The 20,373-nt window shown below is 44.5% G+C and overlaps 1 protein-coding gene across 1 annotated transcript in view; it reads left to right on the top strand.

Moving 5' to 3' along the window:
• Window positions 1-19,441, top strand: part of LOC115099410 (galactose-3-O-sulfotransferase 2-like) — an 88,949-nt gene extending 69,508 nt beyond the window's left edge. Inside the window, 2 exon segments of the mRNA XM_029617040.1 lie at window positions 18,591-19,094; window positions 19,096-19,441. Of these exon segments, the coding sequence (XP_029472900.1) occupies window positions 18,591-19,094; window positions 19,096-19,371 (780 nt within the window). The 3' untranslated portion in view covers window positions 19,372-19,441.
• Window positions 19,442-20,373: the final 932 nt, after the last annotated feature.

Genomic DNA, 20,373 nt, shown 5'->3' with positions numbered 1-20,373 from the left:
CTGCAGAGGTCTCAAAACCCATATTTGGGAAATCGCATATAGAGTACTGCAGTAGTCAAAATTACTAAGACAAGCACTTGAAGTACTGTACAAAGATCATTGGGGGAAAACAACGGATGAAGTTTTCTTTCAAGATATAATGTCAAAGGAACTTTTGGCAACAGAATTAATGTGCGAGTTAAATGAGAGATTAGAATCCAGAAGCTTACCAAAGTTATGCACTTCACTCTGAATGGGAATATTGAAATTATTAAAAGAATAAAGAGAGGGAAAATTGGAAGATGGAAATTTGGACAAGACTAGTATCTCATTTTTTTCACACTTAGCAGAAGTTTATTCTGAAATAACCAAAATCATCCATTGTACCTGAAGACTGGAGGTTAGCAAATGTAACCCCAATATTTAAAAAGGGCTCCAGGGGCGATCCAGGAAACTAAAGACCGGTTAGCCTGACTTCAGTGCCAGGAAAAATAGTGAAAAGTGTTCTAAACATCAAAATCACAGAACATATAGAAAGACATGGTTTAATGGAACAAAGTCAGCATGGCTTTACCCAGGGCAAGTCTTGCCTCACAAATCTGCTTCACTTTTTTGAAGGAGTTAATAAACATGTGGATAAAGGTGAACCGGTAGATGTAGTGTACTTGGATTTTCAGAAGGCGTTTGACAAAGTTCCTCATGAGAGGCTTCTAGGAAAAGTAAAAAGTCATGGGATAGGTGGTGATGTCCTTTCATGGATTGCAAACTGGCTAAAAGACAGGAAACAGAGAGTAGGATTAAATGGACAATTTTCTCAGTGGAAGGGAGTGGGCAGTGGAGTGCCTCAGGGATCTCTATTGGGACACTTACTTTTCAATATATTTATAAATGATCTGGAAAGAAATACGACGAGTGAGATAATCAAATTTGCAGATGACACAAAATTGTTCAGAGTAGTTAAATCACAAGCAGATTGTGATAAATTGCAGGAAGACTTGTGAGACTGGAAAATTGGGCATCCAAATGGCAGATGAAATTTAATGTGGATAAGTGCAAAGTAATGCATACAGGGAAAAATAACCCATGCTATAATTACACAATGTTGGGTTCCATATTAGGTGCTACAACCCAAGAAAGAGATCTAGGTGTCATAGTGGATAACACATTGAAATCGTCAGTTCAGTGTGCTGCGGCAGTCAAAAAAGCAAACAGAATGTTGGGAATTATTAGAAAGGGAATGGTGAATAAAACGGAAAATGTCATAATGCCTCTGTATCACTCCATGGTGAGACCGCACCTTGAATACTGTGTACAATTCTGGTCGCCGCATCTCAAAAAAGATATAATTGTGATGGAGAAGGTACAGAGAAGGGCTACCAAAATGATAAGGGGAATGGAACAACTCCCCTATGAGGAAAGACTAAAGAGGTTAGGACTTTTCAGCTTGGAGAAGAGACGACTGAGGGGGGATATGATAGAGATGTTCAAAATCATGAGAGGTCTAGAAAGGGTAGATGTGAATGTTGTGGTTCCCGGCCGCGCGCACCCACGGCCAGGACCCCCTACCTTTCTCAGGCCGCCGGCACAGAGACGCGATCAAGGCAGCCCGCAGTTCACGGGCCTCGGCAGCATGGTTCCTGGACGTAGGGGAGCAGTGTCGGGGAAGACCCGGCAAACCCCGCCTCTTAAAGGGGCAGCCGCGCGAAAACCAGGCCGGCCCCGGAAGATGACATCATCAGCGAGGGAGATTTAAACGCCCTCAGAGGTAGATAGGACGCCTTTGCAACAGGTTCCTGTGGATGGTTGTGTTTCCCTGGTTCTTCTGTTTGGCTGACTCGGATTGGATTGGTTTGTCTGCTCGCCGCCTGCCTTGACCCTTGCCTGGAATTTGGACTGAGTTTTGTTGCCGCCTGCCTTGACCCTTGCCTGGAATTTGGACTGAGTTTTGTTTGCCGCCTGCCTTAACCCTTGCCTGGAATTCGGACTGAGTACCTGCCTTCGCTCTGAGGACGCCTTTCAAGATCAGGTTGCAGAACTCCACCTGCCGGAGACGAGTTCGCCTGGGCCTTCAGGTGGGTGTCATCTCTCGTACCGGTCTAAGGGTCCACTATCATAACAGTGAATCGGTTATTTACTCTTTTGGATAGTAGAAAGACTAGGGGGCACTCCATGAAGTTAGCATGGGGCACATTTAAAACTAATCGGAGAAAGTTCTTTTTTACTCAACGCACAATTAAACTCTGGAATTTGTTGCCAGAGGATGTGGTTAGTGCAGTTAGTATAGCTGTGTTTAAAAAAGGATTGGATAAGTTCTTGGAGGAGAAGTCCATTACCTGCTATTAAGTTCACTTAGAGAATAGCCACTGCCATTAGCAATGGTAACATGGAATAGACTTAGTTTTTGGGTACTTGCCAGGTTCTTATGGCCTGGATTGGCCACTGTTGGAAACAGAATGCTGGGCTTGATGGACCCTTGGTCTGACCCAGATGGCATTTTCTTATGTTCTTATGTTCTTAGACAAACTCTAAACAGAGTAAAACATGTTTGAAAGTATGTGACCATGAGGAATAAAATGGAATGAAAAACTGATCAGTGGCATAGATTCAGTAATTTACACTGAGCCTACTAAAGATTTTTTAGATGTGAGCAAAGTAATATTAATAAAGTGACCAATAGTGTGGAACCTTGGGGTACCCCTTTTGTAACTGATTTTGTTGAGGAGCACACATTTTCCAGACATATGTAAAGCAATCAGCCCTGTAAAAAAAGAGAGAAACCACTGGAGAACCGTACCAGTAATGTCTAGAGATTCTAATCAAGTAATGAGAATGTTGTGAATGATGGTATCAAAGGCAGATTAGATGTCAAGAAAAACCATAACATACTCCCTTCCTCTATTGAATCCTCGAACGATGGTAACCATGCTGGACAGCAGTAAAGTCTCAGTATTATGTTGTTTGTGAAAACCAAATTGAAATTTATCAATATATGCATGAGCCTCAATGATATCAGAAAGTTGAGAATGTTCAAGCGATTCAATAAGTTTAGAAAGAAATGGCAAAGAAGAGATTGGCCTAAAGTTAGCAAGAATTGTTGAATCCAGAATAGGTTTCTTTAAAATTGGCCACACAGCTTTTTTTAAAGAACACAAAATAAAAAATAGAACAGTCTACTAATATAACCCTAAAATGTCCATACATATTAAATGTTATTCACAGAAATGTATTCATAACTGCATTTTACAATAATAAAAAGATGATGTTAACACCTCATTTATCTCATCATAAATTGAAATTCAAACATTACTTCAAAACAATAACAATTACAAAATTTCAAAGTTCTAGCTCTTCTTTCACACACACATGCAATCATCCCACACTATGCTGAAACAACATCATCCTACTCACCTGCATACATGCTATCTATATAATAATCAGTATGACAGAAAACATATCCTGTGCATCTTTTCCCCTTAAAAGCAACAGTACAGAGCAAGCAACTCTTCCTGTGAAGCGCATCTATCAGAGACATGTCATAGAACATTCACTATTGCAGGACCCATCATAGGGACTGCTCTGCCAACACAGGTTCATAAGGCCAGAATAGTGAAAGATTTTAAGAAAATTTTAAAACTCTTCCTTTCATCTTCTCCTCATCCCATTCCTGGTCCTCTCTCCTTATACCTAAGATCACCTCCCTATATTGATACATAAGATCCCTTATCTTCATCCAATAAAGTGAAAATAAATTATACAGATACAAGATTGGAAAACATTTATTTTTATTATGTGAAATAAAAGTTGAAGGGGGTCAATTTTCAAAGGATATCTTATAAGTTAAGAACATAAGAAAATGCCATACTGGGTCAGACCAAGGGTCCATCAAGCCCAGCATCCTGTGTCCAACAGTGGCCAATCCAGGCCATAAGAACCTGGCATGTACCCAAAAACTAAGTCTATTTCATGTTACCGTTTTTAGTAATAGCAGTGGCTATTTTCTAAGTCAACTTAATTAATAGTAGTAGAGATGTGAATCGGAACCGGAATCGGTTCGGATTCCGGTTCCGATTCACATGTGGGGTTTTTTTCATCGGGCCCGATCGCGGTTTTGTTTATCGGCTGCGCCCGAGCCGATAAACAAAAAACCCACACCGACCTTTTAAAACTAATCCCTTTGCTTCCCTCACCCTTTCGACCCCCCCCCAAAACATTTTACAGGTACCTGGTGGTCCAGTGGGGGTCCCAGGAGCGATCTCCCACTCTCAGGCCGTCGGCTGCAACTAATAAAAATGGCACCGATGGCCTTTGCCCTTAGGATGTGACAGGGTATCCGTGCCATTGGCCGGCCCCTGTCACATGGAGGGAGCACTGGATGGCCGGCGCCATCTTTAAAAATGGCACAGGCCATCCAGTGCTCCTACCATGTGACAGGGGCCAGCCAATGGCACGGATACCCTGTCACAATGTAAGGGCAAAGGGCCATCAGCGCCATTTTGATTAGTGGCAGCCGACAACCTGGGAGCAGGAGATCGCTCTCGGGACCCCCACTGGACCACCAGGTACCTGTAAAATGATTTTGGGGGGGTCGAAGCCCGATTCACATCCCTAAATAGCAGGTAATGGACTTCTCCAAGAACTTATCCAATCCTTTTTAAACACAGCACTACCAACTGAACTAACCACATCCTCTAGCAACAAATTCCAGAGTTTAATTGTGCGTTGAGTGAAGAAGAACTTTCTCCGATTAGTTTTAAATGTGCCACATGCTAACTTCATGGAGTGCCCCCTAGGCTTTCTATTATCTGAAAGACTAAATAACCGATTCACATCTACTCATTCTAGACCTCTCATGATTTTAAACACCTCTATCATATCCCCCCTCAGCCGTCTCTTCTCCAAGCTGAAAAGTCCTAACCTCTTTAGTCTTTCCTTAACATTTTATTAATCTATCAGAAACTATTAACTAAGTTCGACTGGTAAACATACATTGTGATTTATGAACGTCTTGTTGACTTCTGTTTTTTGTGTAGATTTTATATTGTTATCCGCCCCAAACTTTGTAGGGCGCAGGCTGTAAATATTTTAAATAAATAAAGGTACTGGGAGGGTGGAGGTAGAGTTGGAGGTGGGAGGGAGGGAAACGTGAGGGGGTATTTGGACACACATATAATGAACCTTTGGTTTCCTTACCAGATGGCATGTACTATCTAACTGGGGAGGGTCAGGGAGATTTAGTGAAGAGAGATTTCGGTTTGATACCCCCAAGTCAGAGCTGCAGGTGATGTGCTCTGACAATATATAAACTTTACCACTGTCTCAGGGTGGATTTTTTATTTAGATTCTTGGGTTAATCTTCTGGAAAACAGGATGCTCCTGCCTTCTGTCAATTATTTTTGTTGGATTCTCCTGAGTTGTTCTCCTTGGGTCAACCATCTAACTCTATTTTGCTGTGTCATGCCTTTAAAATCCACTTTATGGAAACCTTCCCTGTGAGAACCTTAGTTCCCCTTCACAGAGGATTTGGAGATTCCCTGTGTAAAGTTGGACTAAAGGGTAGGCTCTCTATCTAACCACAAGTTGATATATCAATCAGTGACCCAAAGCAGAGGAGTTTCCATTTTGCATTGTTTTTACTCATTGATTATCTTTTCATTTGAGAGACAAGGAAGCATTTTCCCACCATTCCTGTTTCTTCTTTGTTTTTCCCCTTTTGAATTAAAGTCTATTTTTGTTCCTTTTGGGACTGAGTGACCGTATTGCCAGGGATCTAGTTTCCAAATCATTGGAAAGAAGAGGAGTATTTCACCTAGGAAAAGCCTGAGGAGTAGATAGTTCAACAGTGAAAAATTGATTCCTGTTCATTATCCAATCAAAGAAGTTGAGGGTAATGTTCAAAAGTTTTGCTGGTCCAAGCGTGCTACATTTGAGAGGAAAGTGCTAATCTGGTGCTTTCAGAAGGAGATCTAATATTTTTATAAGACTGCAGATGAGGTATAAGAATTAGGATTTTTATTCTGATAACTAATTGTGACTAAATTCTAACCAATCATCAGTGGGAAGAAACAAAAGATAAACTTGAGTGTTGGAAAAAGAATTAAACTTTCTTCAATTTGAGTAACTGGAAAAGGAGAGGGAGATAAATTGTTAAGGAATTGGCTTTTCTGAATTCAAAGACTTTACTAGAGGAGCGAGGTCACATTTATTAATCTTTATTCTACATTATTGTTTATTAACTTTATTTAAAACCTAAGGGGGTTGATTTTAAATGTGTTTCTCATGCAAAAATTCCCATATATGCGAGTATATGGGCTCTGCGAGAGCGAATCTATGATTTACATGTGTACATGCACAAGCAAAAAATAAGGGGGCAGAAAAGTGGCAGGGCATGGATTGGCATGGACATTCTGAGGCGGAATCAACTGTTATGCACATAACAGTATTTTAAAACCAAGGGCTGCAGCGCACAGTGACTTGTTAGCTGCATAACTTAACTGTTCCTCCTGATGAGGAACAAGTCTACACATTTCGCATTTTAGATTTATATGACAGGATGAGGGATCTGGGTAAATTGGAAAGCATGCAGGAAAAAGAATCAGAAGGTTCTGATTGACCTCAAGATTGACTAGGAAAACAGGTGAACTAATTGGAAAAGATGGGAATGTCCCTCCTGCAAACATGTTTTAAAATATGCTGACATTAAGTAGGGATGTGAATCGTTTTAGGACGATTAAAATTATCGTCCGATAATTTTAATATCGTCTTAAACCGTTATGGAACACAATACAATACAGATTCTAACGATTTATCGTTATAAATCGTTAGAATCGTGAGCCGGCACACTAAAACCCCCTAAAACCCACCCCCGACCCTTTAAATTAAATCCCCCACCCCCATAACTTAAATAACCTGCGGGTCCAGCGGCGGTCCAAAAGTTCCTGGAGGTCCAGCGGGGGTCAGGGAGCGATTTCCCGCCGCGAATCGTTTTCGTACGGAAAATGGCGCCGGCAGGAGATCGACTGCAGGAGGTCGTTCAGCGAGGGTTCCGGCGCCTCGCTGAACGACCTCCTGCAGTCGATCTCCTGCCGGCGCCATTTTCCGTACGAAAACGATTCGCGGCGGGAAATCGCTCCCTGACCCCCCGCTGGACCTCCAGGAACTTTTGGCCAGCTTGTGGGGGGCCTCCTGACCCCCACGAGACTTGCCAAAAGTCCAGCGGGGGTCCGGAAGGACCTCCTGCCGTCCAATCTTTTTCGTCTATGGCCGCCGCCATTTTTCGGCGCCATTTTGGAAAATGGCGCCGGCTGAAGACGACAAGATTCAGGAGCAGGAGCCCGTTCCGGACCGCTGCCGTTCCGGACCGCCGCTGGACCCGCAGGTTATTTAAGTTATTTGGGGGGGGGTTCGGGAGGGTGGGGGATTTAATTTAAAGGGTCGGGGGGGGGTTTTTAGGGGGTTTTAATGTGCCGGTTTTCAATTTTTCGATTTTTTTGTTTTTTAACGATTTTTAACGATTTTTCACGATATTTTACCCCCCCCAAACGGCAACAATACGATTCCCTCCCCCTCCCAGCCGAAATCGATCGTTAAGACGATCGAGGACACGATTCACATCCCTAACATTAAGTGTGTTAAATCCAGAAAAAGTCCTATGGGAGATACATAAAGTAAGTTTATCACCTGCCTAAGATAGTGTCAATAAGGATGCCATTTAAGATTGATGCTGGAATTGTTCTTTTTTTCCTTGTTCTTTTTTCACTCTATTATGGTCAAGCAAGGAGATAGGCTTAGGGGAGATCCCCCTACTCACCTGCAAAGCCCCTCTTCAAGGCAGATGATGATTCTGGAGCTGCTTCTTGCTTCATCACCATCAGGGCCAGCCTTTGTTGCCACTGTCTCCAAGGCAAGCACCAACTAAAAGCTAATTTTGACATTTCTTTGAGCTGTGATGATAGGATTCCCCCCTCCCCAATGTGGCTGCTGGTTATGCTTCTGCCTCTTAATGTGATCACAGGGAGGGAGTGCCTGGATGTAGACCAGGGGGTGTTAGTGGTTTCTTCTAGCAACACATTGGAAGTTATCTGGGGAAGCGGTGTCGGACTTTTGTGGGCCCAAGGCAACCCTGGAGGGGTTTCATTTCTAGATGGAACCCCAGATACAGCTATGGGGTTGACTGTAGCTTCGGGAGAAGTGTCAACTGTATTTCTTCGAGGTGAACCTGCTGCAATTTCTTTTTTTAGTCTCTTCTTACCTAAGCCCTCTCTTATAATCATAGAGAATATCTGACTGGTTGTTTCCTCTGGGCTGCATCCCTTACTTCTCTTACAGCCACCATGAACACATTTTTGCACAGAATACAAACTCAGGAGATTCTTGCTTCTACTCATGCTGAAAAAATAACAATGTTGTAAACTGATGGGAAAATTCTGTCAGTTCAGAATAATTTGATACAAGATAGCACAAGATTCTTAATTTTCCAATGGTCTCAATGATTTCTCCTTCTAAACTTTTTAAGACCTTTATGCAGAAATTTCTTAGGCTTTCTCCATCTGCCCTTCTATTGATTCATAAGGATTACTATCTCTCTTTCGGACTAAAGGGCCTGAAGAAGTAGGTGCTGCTCAAATTGCATCAAGTTCTGGTGGGGAACCTTTGGATATCTTTGCTATCCTGGAGATTACTACAGTTGATGCGTCACATAAATCTACCTTAATAGGAACTTTTTCTTCAAATTTTTATTGTGATTTGATTCTCTGATTGTATTTTCAAGCAGTGAATATTTCTTTCATGGAGGCAAACTTCAAATTTTCCATGACATTTCTAGGGCTACACAAGCATGAAGGAAGGCATTCCTAGATATGTGACAAGAGGTTGTTGATTTAGGGGCTCATTTTTTCCTGCAATTTCCTTGCAAATGTATTGTTACTTTTTCCTCTAAGAAATTGATTTACTTAGAACTATTTAGCTTAGATCATTTATTAATGCTCGAGTTCCTGAAAATGATTAATATAATGTTTATTTAATTTCTTGGGAGAAAATTTAGCTTAGGATAGGCTCTCTCCTAAGCCCTCACTGGAAGATCTCTTTTGATTGTAATTATTGTTTGTTTAGTTATTTTTCCTGTTAATATTACAACCCACTAATGCTATTTGAGTAGCAAGTTTTGCTTGTATCTAGTATATAAAATCATAAATAAAAAGTTTAAAACAAAAAGTAGGTTTGCTTAAGTAACCTCTTAAAATTAGAAGCATATTTACTTGTAGTAGGCATACGATAAATCTTAAACACACAAGTGCGTTCATGATTTAAAGTTCAATCATAACTTTGCTTGTGTGCCAATATGTGCATGTATGGGTACTCACGGGCTCATTTTAAAATTAGTCTGTAGGTGCTGTAAAGAATATTCAGTTTATCAACCATCAGTACAGGAATTGGAAACCATATTGTCTCTCATTGTTATTATTGCTGCTATGTATTGTGAAGATTATCAGTGCCGTTTGCAGGGACAAAAAAGGGCCATGTACCTTGGTTAATGCAGAAGGGCCTTGAAGGTATGCTTCTCCACCCCCCCCCCCCACCCCCCTCCCTCCCCGACACACACACAGGACCTCAGAAGTAAAATCTATCCTGTCGAACTGGAGCAAGTAGGATCCATATTTCTATACTAGAGGTGGCCCGCCACGTGTTGCAGTGGCAGAGTCAGGTTTCTTTCCCCCCCTCCCCCTTCCCCTCGCTCATATACCTCAGTCACACATCGTCCTCCCCCTTGGTCACTCACCCCCCCCCCCTTCCTCCTCTGTCCCCACTCCAACTCTCTCCCCTCACACTCATCCCTCCCCCTTTGGTCACGAACCCCCCTTCACTCCCCTGTCCCCACTCCAACTCTCACCCCTCACACTCCTCTCTCCCTCTCCCCTGACACTCACCGCCCCCTTCATTCTCCCTCCCCTCACTGTCACCTCTCCCCACCTACTCCCTACCCTTTCGTCAGTGACAGCACACCCTCTCTGAATCTCCTTCCCTGACTCTGATCCCCTCCCGCTCGCAATGCCCTCCCAGCTGATTCCCCCCCCCCCCCCCCCCGTCCCTCTCCCTCTTGTGCGGTTCTGCACGGCCCGCTCCTGAAGACGCGAGGTCAGCGAGGTTCCCTCCCTGTCGTGTACGTGAGCCGTACCAGATCGCCGCCGCAGCTCCTCCCAGGTGTCGAGGTTCGGCCGGCTGACACCACCACACCCGATATCGCTGCCGGTCTTCCGCTGCTGCTCCTCCCAGTGCCATGTTGGTCCCGCTGTGCCCGACGTGCGCTCCCGCACGCGCATGCGCAGTACAGCAGTTTCATTTCCCAATGGAGATAGCGTGTATTGCATGTCTTTCCAACAGATGTCGCTGTTTTCCCCACACACATGTAAAAACATGTTTTTATCTGTAACCGTGTGACATCTATGTAATCTAGATAGAGAAGAACCTTGCCGAAAGTGAAAGCAAGGTTGTGTCCAAATTTGAAAGCAATTGGAGCAGTAGTTTCTGAGATTATCGATTACATCCAAACTATTTTACATTTTTATTTATATAGATAGATGTCTCTGGGTCCAGTATCCCACCCAGAGGATTCTACAGAGGAACAATCAGGGAGAGGGTCAAGATGGTGCAATACACTTCTTGTTTTTCTTTTCTTTTTTGAAGAGTTTTGGGGGTGGGAATGCTCAGCCCATTAGGGCCAGTTATCCGAGCTTGGGTTGGGGGTGTGCTTGCATTTGGGTTTCTAGGCACACAAGGGTTTTTTTTTCCCTGCAATACCACTTAACCAGCTATATTCCTTTGAATATAATTGATTAAGGCTAAAGATATCTGGCCACACATCCAGATTACTTAAAACCTAACTGGCATTATTCAGAAATGTAATTGTTGTGTGTCCTGGCCGCTTGGCTGCTGCGACCGAGCCTGCTCACCTTGCGCTGCCTTCGACCAGTTACGGTCTCACCGCTGCTCCCTGGCTTCCTCCACACCACAGGCCTCACAGGTGAGCTCCCATCGGGGCTCCGCATCTTTGGGCATGTCGGCCCCACCCCTAGGCGCATGCGCAGCTGACATCAGTCCCTTAAAAGGGTCCAGCGCGGGAAACCCGGCTCAGCCGCCACCCGGTAACATCACATGAGACTTCCTATAAATAGTGAGGCCCTGTCCCCGGGACCTTGCCTTGGCAATCGCGTCGACACCGTGGTGTAGTAAGCTTTGCTAATCCTGTTCAAAGTGTCTCCTTGTTCCAGCATCTACTTGTTCCTGAGTCTCCGTGTGTTCCTGTATCTTTACTCAGGTAGTACCTCCTCAGACTGATCTAAGATACTGACTTCTGCCTGCCTGACCTTTCTCTTGCCTGCTGCCTGGAACTGACCACTTCCTGCCTGACCATTCTCTTGTCTGCTGCCTGGAACCGACCCTCGCTTACCTTGACTACTTTTGGACTGACCTTGGCATTGACCCCTACTTTGGCTGACCATTCTGGACTGATACTTTGGCTCTGACCCTTGCACTTCATTCAGACACTCTCTTCTGGCCTACCATGACTACCAGACCAACCTGCCTGGAATCCATCTGCAGTCTTCACCTGCCTTTCTCACCTGGAGACCCTTTCTGAACTGTTACCTCTCTGAGGTCTCCAGGGCTTCCAATTCGAGTCTGGTACATCCTCTCTGCATCAGCTGTGCACCCTTGTTCGTGGTGGGCACGCCCCTCCACTACATCTCCGGGAGACCCTCTGAGGCCCACCTAAGTCCAAACAAAGCTCCAGCTAGCCTGTCTCCTCATGTGCTCTGGCTCCAAAGCCTGAGCCCAGCGGGGGTCCCGAGCATGGGCGCTACAGTTTCTGGCCCTCAACTGTTGTTGCAAATCTCCCTCCTTAGGGAGTCATGTTCGTTCGCCACCACTGCCCTCGTGGACACGAGGGCGAGTGGAAATTTCATTATGGAAGAAATCGTCAAGCTCCTTCAGATACCAGTCCAATCACTGGAGGTACCACTATGTATTGCCTCAATTCAAGGAGAACCTCTCCCTGATCTGATCACTCACTGTACTATGGCCATTCATCTCACTGTTGGGTCCCTCCATGATGAGGAGATCTCCCTCCTGATCTTGAAGTGATCAACACACCCCATAGTCCTTGGACTTCCTTGGCTTCAGTTACATGAACCCCACTTCAACTGGCAATCCCTGAAACTCATCCAGTGGGGTCCTCGATGTCAAACTCACTGTTTATGACAAGTGGATCCATCTGTGACAGCTCTAAGCTCTACAACCCTTCCTGGGTTACCTGCTCCGTATGTAGAATTTAAAGACGTGTTCTCCAAACAACACGCTGATATCCTGCCTCCACTCCGGAAGTTTAACTGCCCCATAGAACTCCAACCTGGAACCATGCCTCCCAAGGGCAGAACCCTTTCAGTCCCCGAAACCCAAGCAATGTCAACATACATCAAAGAAAATTTGGCCAAAGGGTTCATAAGACCCTCTACTTCCCTAGCAGGTGCCGGGTTCTTCTTTGTAAAGAAGGATGGCAGTCTAATACCATGCATAGATTATAGAGGGTTGAACGCAGTAACCCATAAGGACCGGTACCCACTGCCACATATCAGTGAACTGTTCGACTGCTTACAGGGTGCACAAGTCTTTTCTAAACTAGATCTATGGGGGGCATATAGCTTAGTAGGATTCAACCGGAAGACATCTGGAAAACCGCCTTCAATACAAGAGATGATCACTATGAGTACGTAGTAATGCCCTTCGGGCTTTCCAATGCCCCTGAAGTCTTTCAGCGGCTAATTAGCAAGATTTTCTAGGACCTTTTGTACTCATTCATCATAGTATATATGGACGATATGTTAATCTTCTCCAAAGACCTAAAGTCTCATCATTCCCAAGTTCAAACAGTCCTCCAATGCCTTAATCATCTCTATGTTAAATTGGAGAAGTGCATTTTCAAGCAATCCAGTCTCTCATTCATAGGATACATCATCTCCAGCCGAGGCTTCACCATAGATGCTGGCAAGCTCCAGGGTATTCAAGATTGGCCTCAACCAGTGGGTATCCAAGCCCTACAAAGATTCCTTGGATTCACAAACTACTATAGAAACTTTGTCGCCAATTACTCCACGTTGGCTGCTCCTCCCACCGCTATGACCAGGAAGGGATGTGACCTTCGAGTCTGGAGCCCCTAAGCCCAATTAGCCTTCAACGCCTTGAAGGAGGCCTTCTATTCCGGCCCATGTCTACGTCATCCAGATCCTACCCGTCCTTTCATAGTCAAAGTCAACACATCCGCCATTGGAGCGGGAGCAGTCTTGAGTCAATACTCCACCAAGGGAACCCTAGTTCCATGTTTTTTCTATTCACATAAATTTTCCTCCGCAAAACAGAATTATGCAAAGGGGACCGAAAACTCCTAGCAGTGAAACTTGCCCTCCAGGAATGGCATCCCTGGCTTGAAGAGGCGCAGCACAAATTCACAATATTTACCGACCGTAAAAATCTGGAACACCTCAAGGATGCCCAGCTACTTAACCCAAGACAAACCCACTGGACCCTGTTCTTTGAGCGCTTCAACTTCAAGCTCCGCTATCACTCAGCAGCAAAAAAACCTCTGTGCAGACGTGCTCTCTCGCTCCATCGAGCCAGAAGACACACCTGAGACTCCTAGGCACATTATTGATCCAGCTTGCATATCAACTGCAGTCACTACCACAGAACCAGCCAGGAAAACAGTAGTTCCCTGCCGTCTCCACGAATGTGTGCTCTGTTGAGCTCACGATTCCAAGCTGGCTAGTCTTCCCGGCCGAGCCCGAACTCTCGAGATGCTCCGAAGGCACTATTGGTGGCCTAGTATGATGAAGGACTCCCGAGAATACATGGACTCCTGTCCGGTTTACGTACAAACAAAAATCTCCAACTGGCCGCCCATGGGGGCTTCTTAAACCACTTCCTGCGCCCACCGAACCCTAGTCAAGTCTCTCCACAGATTTCATCGTGGATCTGTCTCCTTCAAAAGTAAATACTGTAATATGGGTCATCATTGACCGCTTCTCAAAAATGGCCTACTTTGTCCCCTTACCTGGACTTCCATCGGCTCCATAACTTGCTCGACTCTTTTTAACCTACGTATTTCACTTACATGGACTACCACAAGAAATTGTCTCCGATCGTGGCCCTCAATTTGACGCCAAATATTGGAGGTCGCTCTGTAAAAATTTCAATATTATGTTAAACTTAACATCAGTCTATCATCCGCAAGCAAATGGCCAGGCCGAGAGGACTAATGGCTCTTTGAAAACCTTCCTACAATCATATGTTAACGACCAGCAAGATAACTGGGCTGACCTCCTGCCATGGGCTGAACTATCCCATAACACCCATATCTCCTCTGCCACGGACATTTCACCCTTTGCTGTAGTCTTTGGCCTTAGTCTCTCACCTACCCCTGCTGGTTCCACTCAGTGTACCCTCACCTGCAGCCCAATCTATGGCACAAACCATACGCGGGCTCTGGAACTAAGTTAAGGAGCAGGTCTGTCAAGCAGCTGACCAGGCCAAACGCTTTACAGACACCCATCATCGGACCACGCCTCTGTTCCTGCTTGAACAAAAGGTCTGGCTTAGTACTTTCACAATGGCTGGCTCCCAAATTTATTGGTCTATTTCCCATTCTTCGACACATAGAAGCAGTCACCTACCAATTAAAGCTTCCAACTTCCATGGGAATCCTCCTACGCAACATTCAGTGGAGACTGAAAACACCCTGCCAGTTAAAGAGGTTCTGGATGTCTGACACCGACAAGGCCACTGGGAGTACCTCCTGTCATGGGAGGGCTTCGGCTCAGAAGAAAACTCCTGGGAGCCCTCTCATCATATCTTTGACAAGAACCTGCTTTTGGCATTCCACCGGGATCATCCAGAGAAACCCAGACCGGTAAGGGAAGGCCTAGAAGGGGGGGGTACTGTTGCCACGACCGGGCCTGCTCACCTCACTCCGCATCTTCGGCCGCCTTGGCCCTGCCCCAGGTGCGCGCATGCGGCTGACATCACTCCCTTTAAAAGGATCAGCACAGGAAACCCGGCTCAGCCGCCGCCCGGTGACTTTACATGAGACTTCCTATAAATAGTGAGGCTCTGTCCCCAGGACCTCCCCTTGACAATTGGGTTGACACCATGGTGTAGTAAGCTTGCCTAATCCTGTTCCAAGTGTTTCCTTGTTCCAGCGTCTCCTTGTTCCAGCGACTCTTTGTTCCTGAGTCTCTGTGTGTTCCTGTATCCTTACTCAGGTAGTACCTCCTCGGACTGATTTTTGGTACTGACCTCTGCCTGCCTGACCATTCTCTTGTCTACTGCCTAGAACTGACCTCTGCCTGCCTGACCATTCTCTTGTCTGATGCCTGGAACTGACCACTGCCTGCCTGACCATTCTCTTGACTACTGCCTGGAACTGACCACTGCCTGCCTGACCATTCTCTGGACTGCTACCTGGAACTGACCACTGCCTGCCTGCCTGGTCATTCTCTTGTCTGCTGCCTGGAACTGACCCTCACTTACTTTGACTATGTTTGGACTGACCTTGTAAATCATAAAACAAAACAAACAGATTGGTGGGGTTTTAAGGGTTGGAGCTAACAGGAGGAAGGAGGGCTATTAAACTAAGTGGCTTAGGATATCCTATCCTTTAATTGGGTGAACTGGGAATGATCTGGGAAAACAGGCAATGTCGTCAGCTCGCATGTCTATTAAAATCCCCCCACTTGCATGGTAGAAGCGGAATTTGTATGCATAGGCGTGTGCCCACTTAACATTGAGCGCATGTGTGCGCGCAGTCAGCCTATTTTATAACATGCACGCATATATTTATTTATAGCTTTTTTTTTTATAGCTTTTATATACCGAGGTTCAATTAACAGGATTAATTATCACTACAGTTTACATTACAATCAGCAAAAGACAACAGTGACACAGTCTTGTCTTACATTGAACAGGGTAGAGAAACCTGGATAACATAACTAGGGTGAAAGCAGGTATAGCAACATGGGTAGACATAACTTGGGCGACAGCTGGGAACTTATATTGGGAAGGACTATGCTAACCTCCTTATGGAGACAGTAACATGATGATACGGACTGAAATCATGGCGGAAAGGAGTGGTTATGGGAAAGCTTGGCTAAACAACAAAGTCTTAAGTCTCTTCTTGAAGGTGATTGGACATTGTTCAAGTCTTAGTTCAGGAGGAAGCAGGTTCCATTGCTTGGGGCCCGAAGCGGACATAGCTCTTTTTCTGAAGGAAGTCTTGATGGTAGGTGCTTGCAGAGTGCCTCTCTGGGCTAGTCTTAGAGGACGGGTGGAGGTGTGGAGTTGCAAAGGTATTGTAAGATCCAGTGGTGTGATGTTGTGTATGGCCTTGTGAGTGACTGTTAATAGTTTGTGAAGGATTCTAAACTTAATTGGGAGCCAATGTAATTTCTTTAAAATTGGAGTAATATGATCCCTCTTGTTGGATTTTGTGAGAATCCTAACAGTTGCGTTCTGTAGCAACTGGAGGGGCTTGAGTGAGATATCAGGCAGGCCGTGAAGAAGTGCATTGCAAAGTCAATTTTTGAGAAAATGATGGATTGTAGGACTGACCTGAAATCGTGGAAATGGAGGAGGGGTCTTAGCCTTTTTAGAACTTGGAGTTTAAAGTAACACTCCTTTACCGTGTTGTTGATGAAGCCTGTGAAGGTCATTTGGCTGTCCACGATTACCCCGAGGTTCCTGACCTTAGGTGAGAATGAAGGGAACACTGAAAGTTGAAGGTTGTTTAGCGGTAAGCTACCATCTTGTGTGATTAGTAGGAACTCTGTCTTGTCTGTGTTGAGTAACAAATTGAGCTTTGAGAGGAGGTTGTTAATGTGGATAAGACAGGCATTCCAATGGAGGATGGTTTTTTGCAGTGAGTCGGTGATTGGTATCAGGATTTGGACATCGTCTGCATATAGGTAGTGGGTAAGTTTCAGCTCGGAAAGAAGTTTGCAAAGAGGGAGAAGATAGATGTTGAATAGTGTCGGGGATAACGATGATACTTGTGGAACTCCTAGGGTAGAGATGAAAGGGGGGGATTCTATGCTGTTAATCTTGACTTTGTAATGCCTATTCTGAAGGAAGGATTTGAACCAGTTTAGGGCAGTATTATTGATGCCGATCTCCGCTAGCCTTTCAATGAGACACTGATGGTTCACTGTGTCGAATGCGGCCGATAAGTCTAGGAGGATGAGCAGGCAGGGCTGTTTCCTTTCTAGGTTCATGAGGATGTTGTCTGAAAGAGAAATAAGAAGGGATTCCATATTTCTAGCTTTACGAAATCCAAGTTGAGCTGGAGAGAGGATATTGTTATGGTCCAAGAATTCGGAGAGTTGTTTGTTGACTATTCTTTCTAGGATCTTGGCAATGATGGGAAGGTTTGCAATCGGACGAAAATATATACTTGCGAATATTATAAAAAAACCTCGTCCTTATGCGCGAACTGGCAAATGCACACACATGTGTGCCTGCACACGGTTTAAAAGTTACCGTCCCTATGTGCACTATTTGAGTTTCAATAGTGTGCACTAAATGAACATAGTGTAAGGGCTTCATTTTCAAAACCATTTATGTGCTTAAAAATGGGTTTTGCATGCCATGAAATTGTCCATAGGATTTACTTGAGAAAGTGAACTTTACATGCATAAATGGATTTTGAAATTGCTATGATAGTATGTTACATTTAAATAACTCTTTGAAAATTCAGCTGCAAATGGAAATGGGGGGGTTATGCCCGGCGATGTGCATAAAGCCCCGAGACGCTTCTAAGTCCCGGAACTTCGAAAAAGGGGCAGGGAGGGGCGAGCGATCCAGGGGCAGGGCAGGGTCAGAGGCTCCCGGCTCAGCGGCCATTTGCCGCTGTGCCAGGGGATCGCGTGCTGGCAGGCTGCCAGCGTGTGCAACCTGCGCCTGCCCGGAGCAGGCACAGAAGGTAAAACAAAGGTCGGGGGGGGGGATAGGTTAGGGGAAGGGGTAGGAAGGTTAGAATAGGAGGTTAGGAAGTTCCCTCCGAGGCTGCTCCGAAATCGGGGAGGGAACGGGTGAAGGCCGCAGGCGTTGGCACATTCAGGGTGCACAATTGTGCACCCCTTTCCGCGCTCTGGCCCCCGATTTTATAACATGCGCGCACCTGGCACACTTGCTGGGTAGCACGCTCACATGGACGCCCCCGCGTACCTTTTAAAATCTACTCCTATCTGTCTAAATGGCTTTTGTATATGGACCTCATTGTGCAAATTTTAACACATAGCTCTGTTTCCACACCTAAGTGAAAGGCTTTACTCTCCCTGATTGTAATGTCTTCAATATCTAAAACAATTTGCTTGCAGACCTGTGGGCACAAAATTCCTACAGGGTTGCAAGCTCCACAGGGATTTTGATTATTAGCCATTTTGTGTGTATAGAACCTATGGTCCCACTCCTTGTAATGATAAATCCACTGCTGTCCAGTGACCTGAACTAATGTATAAATACTTTCACAAATCAATCATCTAGTGCTAACATATTCTTTTCTTTTTTTATAACAGGTACAAAAAGTAATGCCAAACAATACCGTGTATTTCTCTATCCTGAGGAACCCTGTTTCCTTGTTGGAATCCTCCTACATTTATTTCAGATTTCTTCCATCTTTTAATAAGACCAGGACACTGGATCAGTTTCTGTCCTCTCCATTCGGTTATTACAATCCACATGAAGATTATCACATGCTTATCAAAAATACAATGTGGTATGATTTTGGCTATGATAATAATGCAGAAGACAGAGAGGACTATGTGTATTCAGTCCTAGAGGAGATTGAGCAGAGGTTCCAGCTGATTCTCATCACAGAGTACTTTGATGAATCCATGATCCTCCTAAAGAACACCCTGTGCTGGGAGCTGGAAGATGTGGTCTACTTCAAGTTGAACGTCAGAAGCCAGGACACTATTCAGAACTTGACCCAGGAGAGCAAGGAGAGGGCAAAACAGTGGTGTTCTTTGGACTGGAAGCTCTACCAGCACTTCAACAGGACCTTCTGGAAAAGAATCCGGGGAGACCATTGGGCTTGAGAAAATGAAGCAGGAAGTTGAGATTTTACAAGCAAGGCAGAAAGAACTCATGCAGATTTGTATCCAAGATGGAAAAGCAATAGATATAGCCCAAATTAAAGACTCAGATCTCCAGCCTCCTCAGGAAGGAAATGCAAACATCTTGGGATACAACCTTAAACTGGGATTGAACAAAAATATCATGAGTGTTTGTCGCAGGATGATCATGCCTGAGTTGTCACACCTGAATCTTATGCATAAATATCAGCTAGGAAGATAAGAAGAACATAAGAACAATCCATACTGGGTCAGACCAAGGGTCCATCAAGTCCAGCATTCTGTTTCCAACAGTGGCCAATCCAGGCTATAAGTACCTGGCAAGTACCCAAAAACTAAGTCTATTCCATGCTACTGATGCTAGTAATAGCAGGGGCTATTTTCTAAGTCAAACTTGATTAATAGCAGATAATGGACTCCAGAAACAAAAAATAATGTAAAACTGTATCACTTCTAAAATATGAAAAGTCCCCACAGATGAAAGAACTTGAGCCAAGGAATAAAAGGACCTTTAAAATACATTATTTTCTTACCTCTTTTTCTTGAGGTAAAGGAAAAAGGTAACTCTCTCTATGATAGAATGAGAAATATTGTTGCAGATACTTTACATTTCTTCTCTCATATTCTAAATTCCTAGAGGATAACAAATGGACTTCATTTGCTAGTGCTGTTGATCTGACATTTTTGGCTACGCACATCAGATATTTCATATTTGAAAATTTTGAATTATTATGTCTAATAAAGTAGATACTTTTAATGCATTAGCATTCATTGTTCATTCATTTAAATAGTCAAGCATAAGGGAAAGAGACACATTTTTTTCCTATGGCACCTAATCTCTTTTTATGATATCTTTGTCAATTCTTCCATTCTCCAAAAACATATTTCACCCACTTGTTTTGTTATTCCAGATAAAAACTACTTTTGATGGTCTTGCATACCTGACTGTTATGCTCCATGGCTACATGCGGCAGCAGCCACTGTTGCTCACCTCTTTGCTTGCTGCTAGGGATGTGAATCGTATTTCTGACGATTGAAAATATCGTCAGAAATCGGGGGCTCCCCGAAACCGATAGGAAAACCCCACGAAATTGTTTGTGGGGTTCTCTTATCGTTTTGGGGGAGGGCGGGAAAAACGGCACATATATACAGGCCCTAAACCCACCCCGACCCTTTAAAAACTGCTCCCTTAGCTTCCCCCCACCCTCCTGACCCCCCCTAAAAT

The sequence above is a fragment of the Rhinatrema bivittatum genome, chromosome 9 (assembly GCF_901001135.1).
Source record: "Rhinatrema bivittatum chromosome 9, aRhiBiv1.1, whole genome shotgun sequence".
NCBI classification, from domain to species: Eukaryota; Metazoa; Chordata; class Amphibia; order Gymnophiona; family Rhinatrematidae; genus Rhinatrema; species Rhinatrema bivittatum.
Note: the sequence above shows the minus strand (reverse complement) of the source record. Positions and strands in the feature narration are given on the sequence as shown.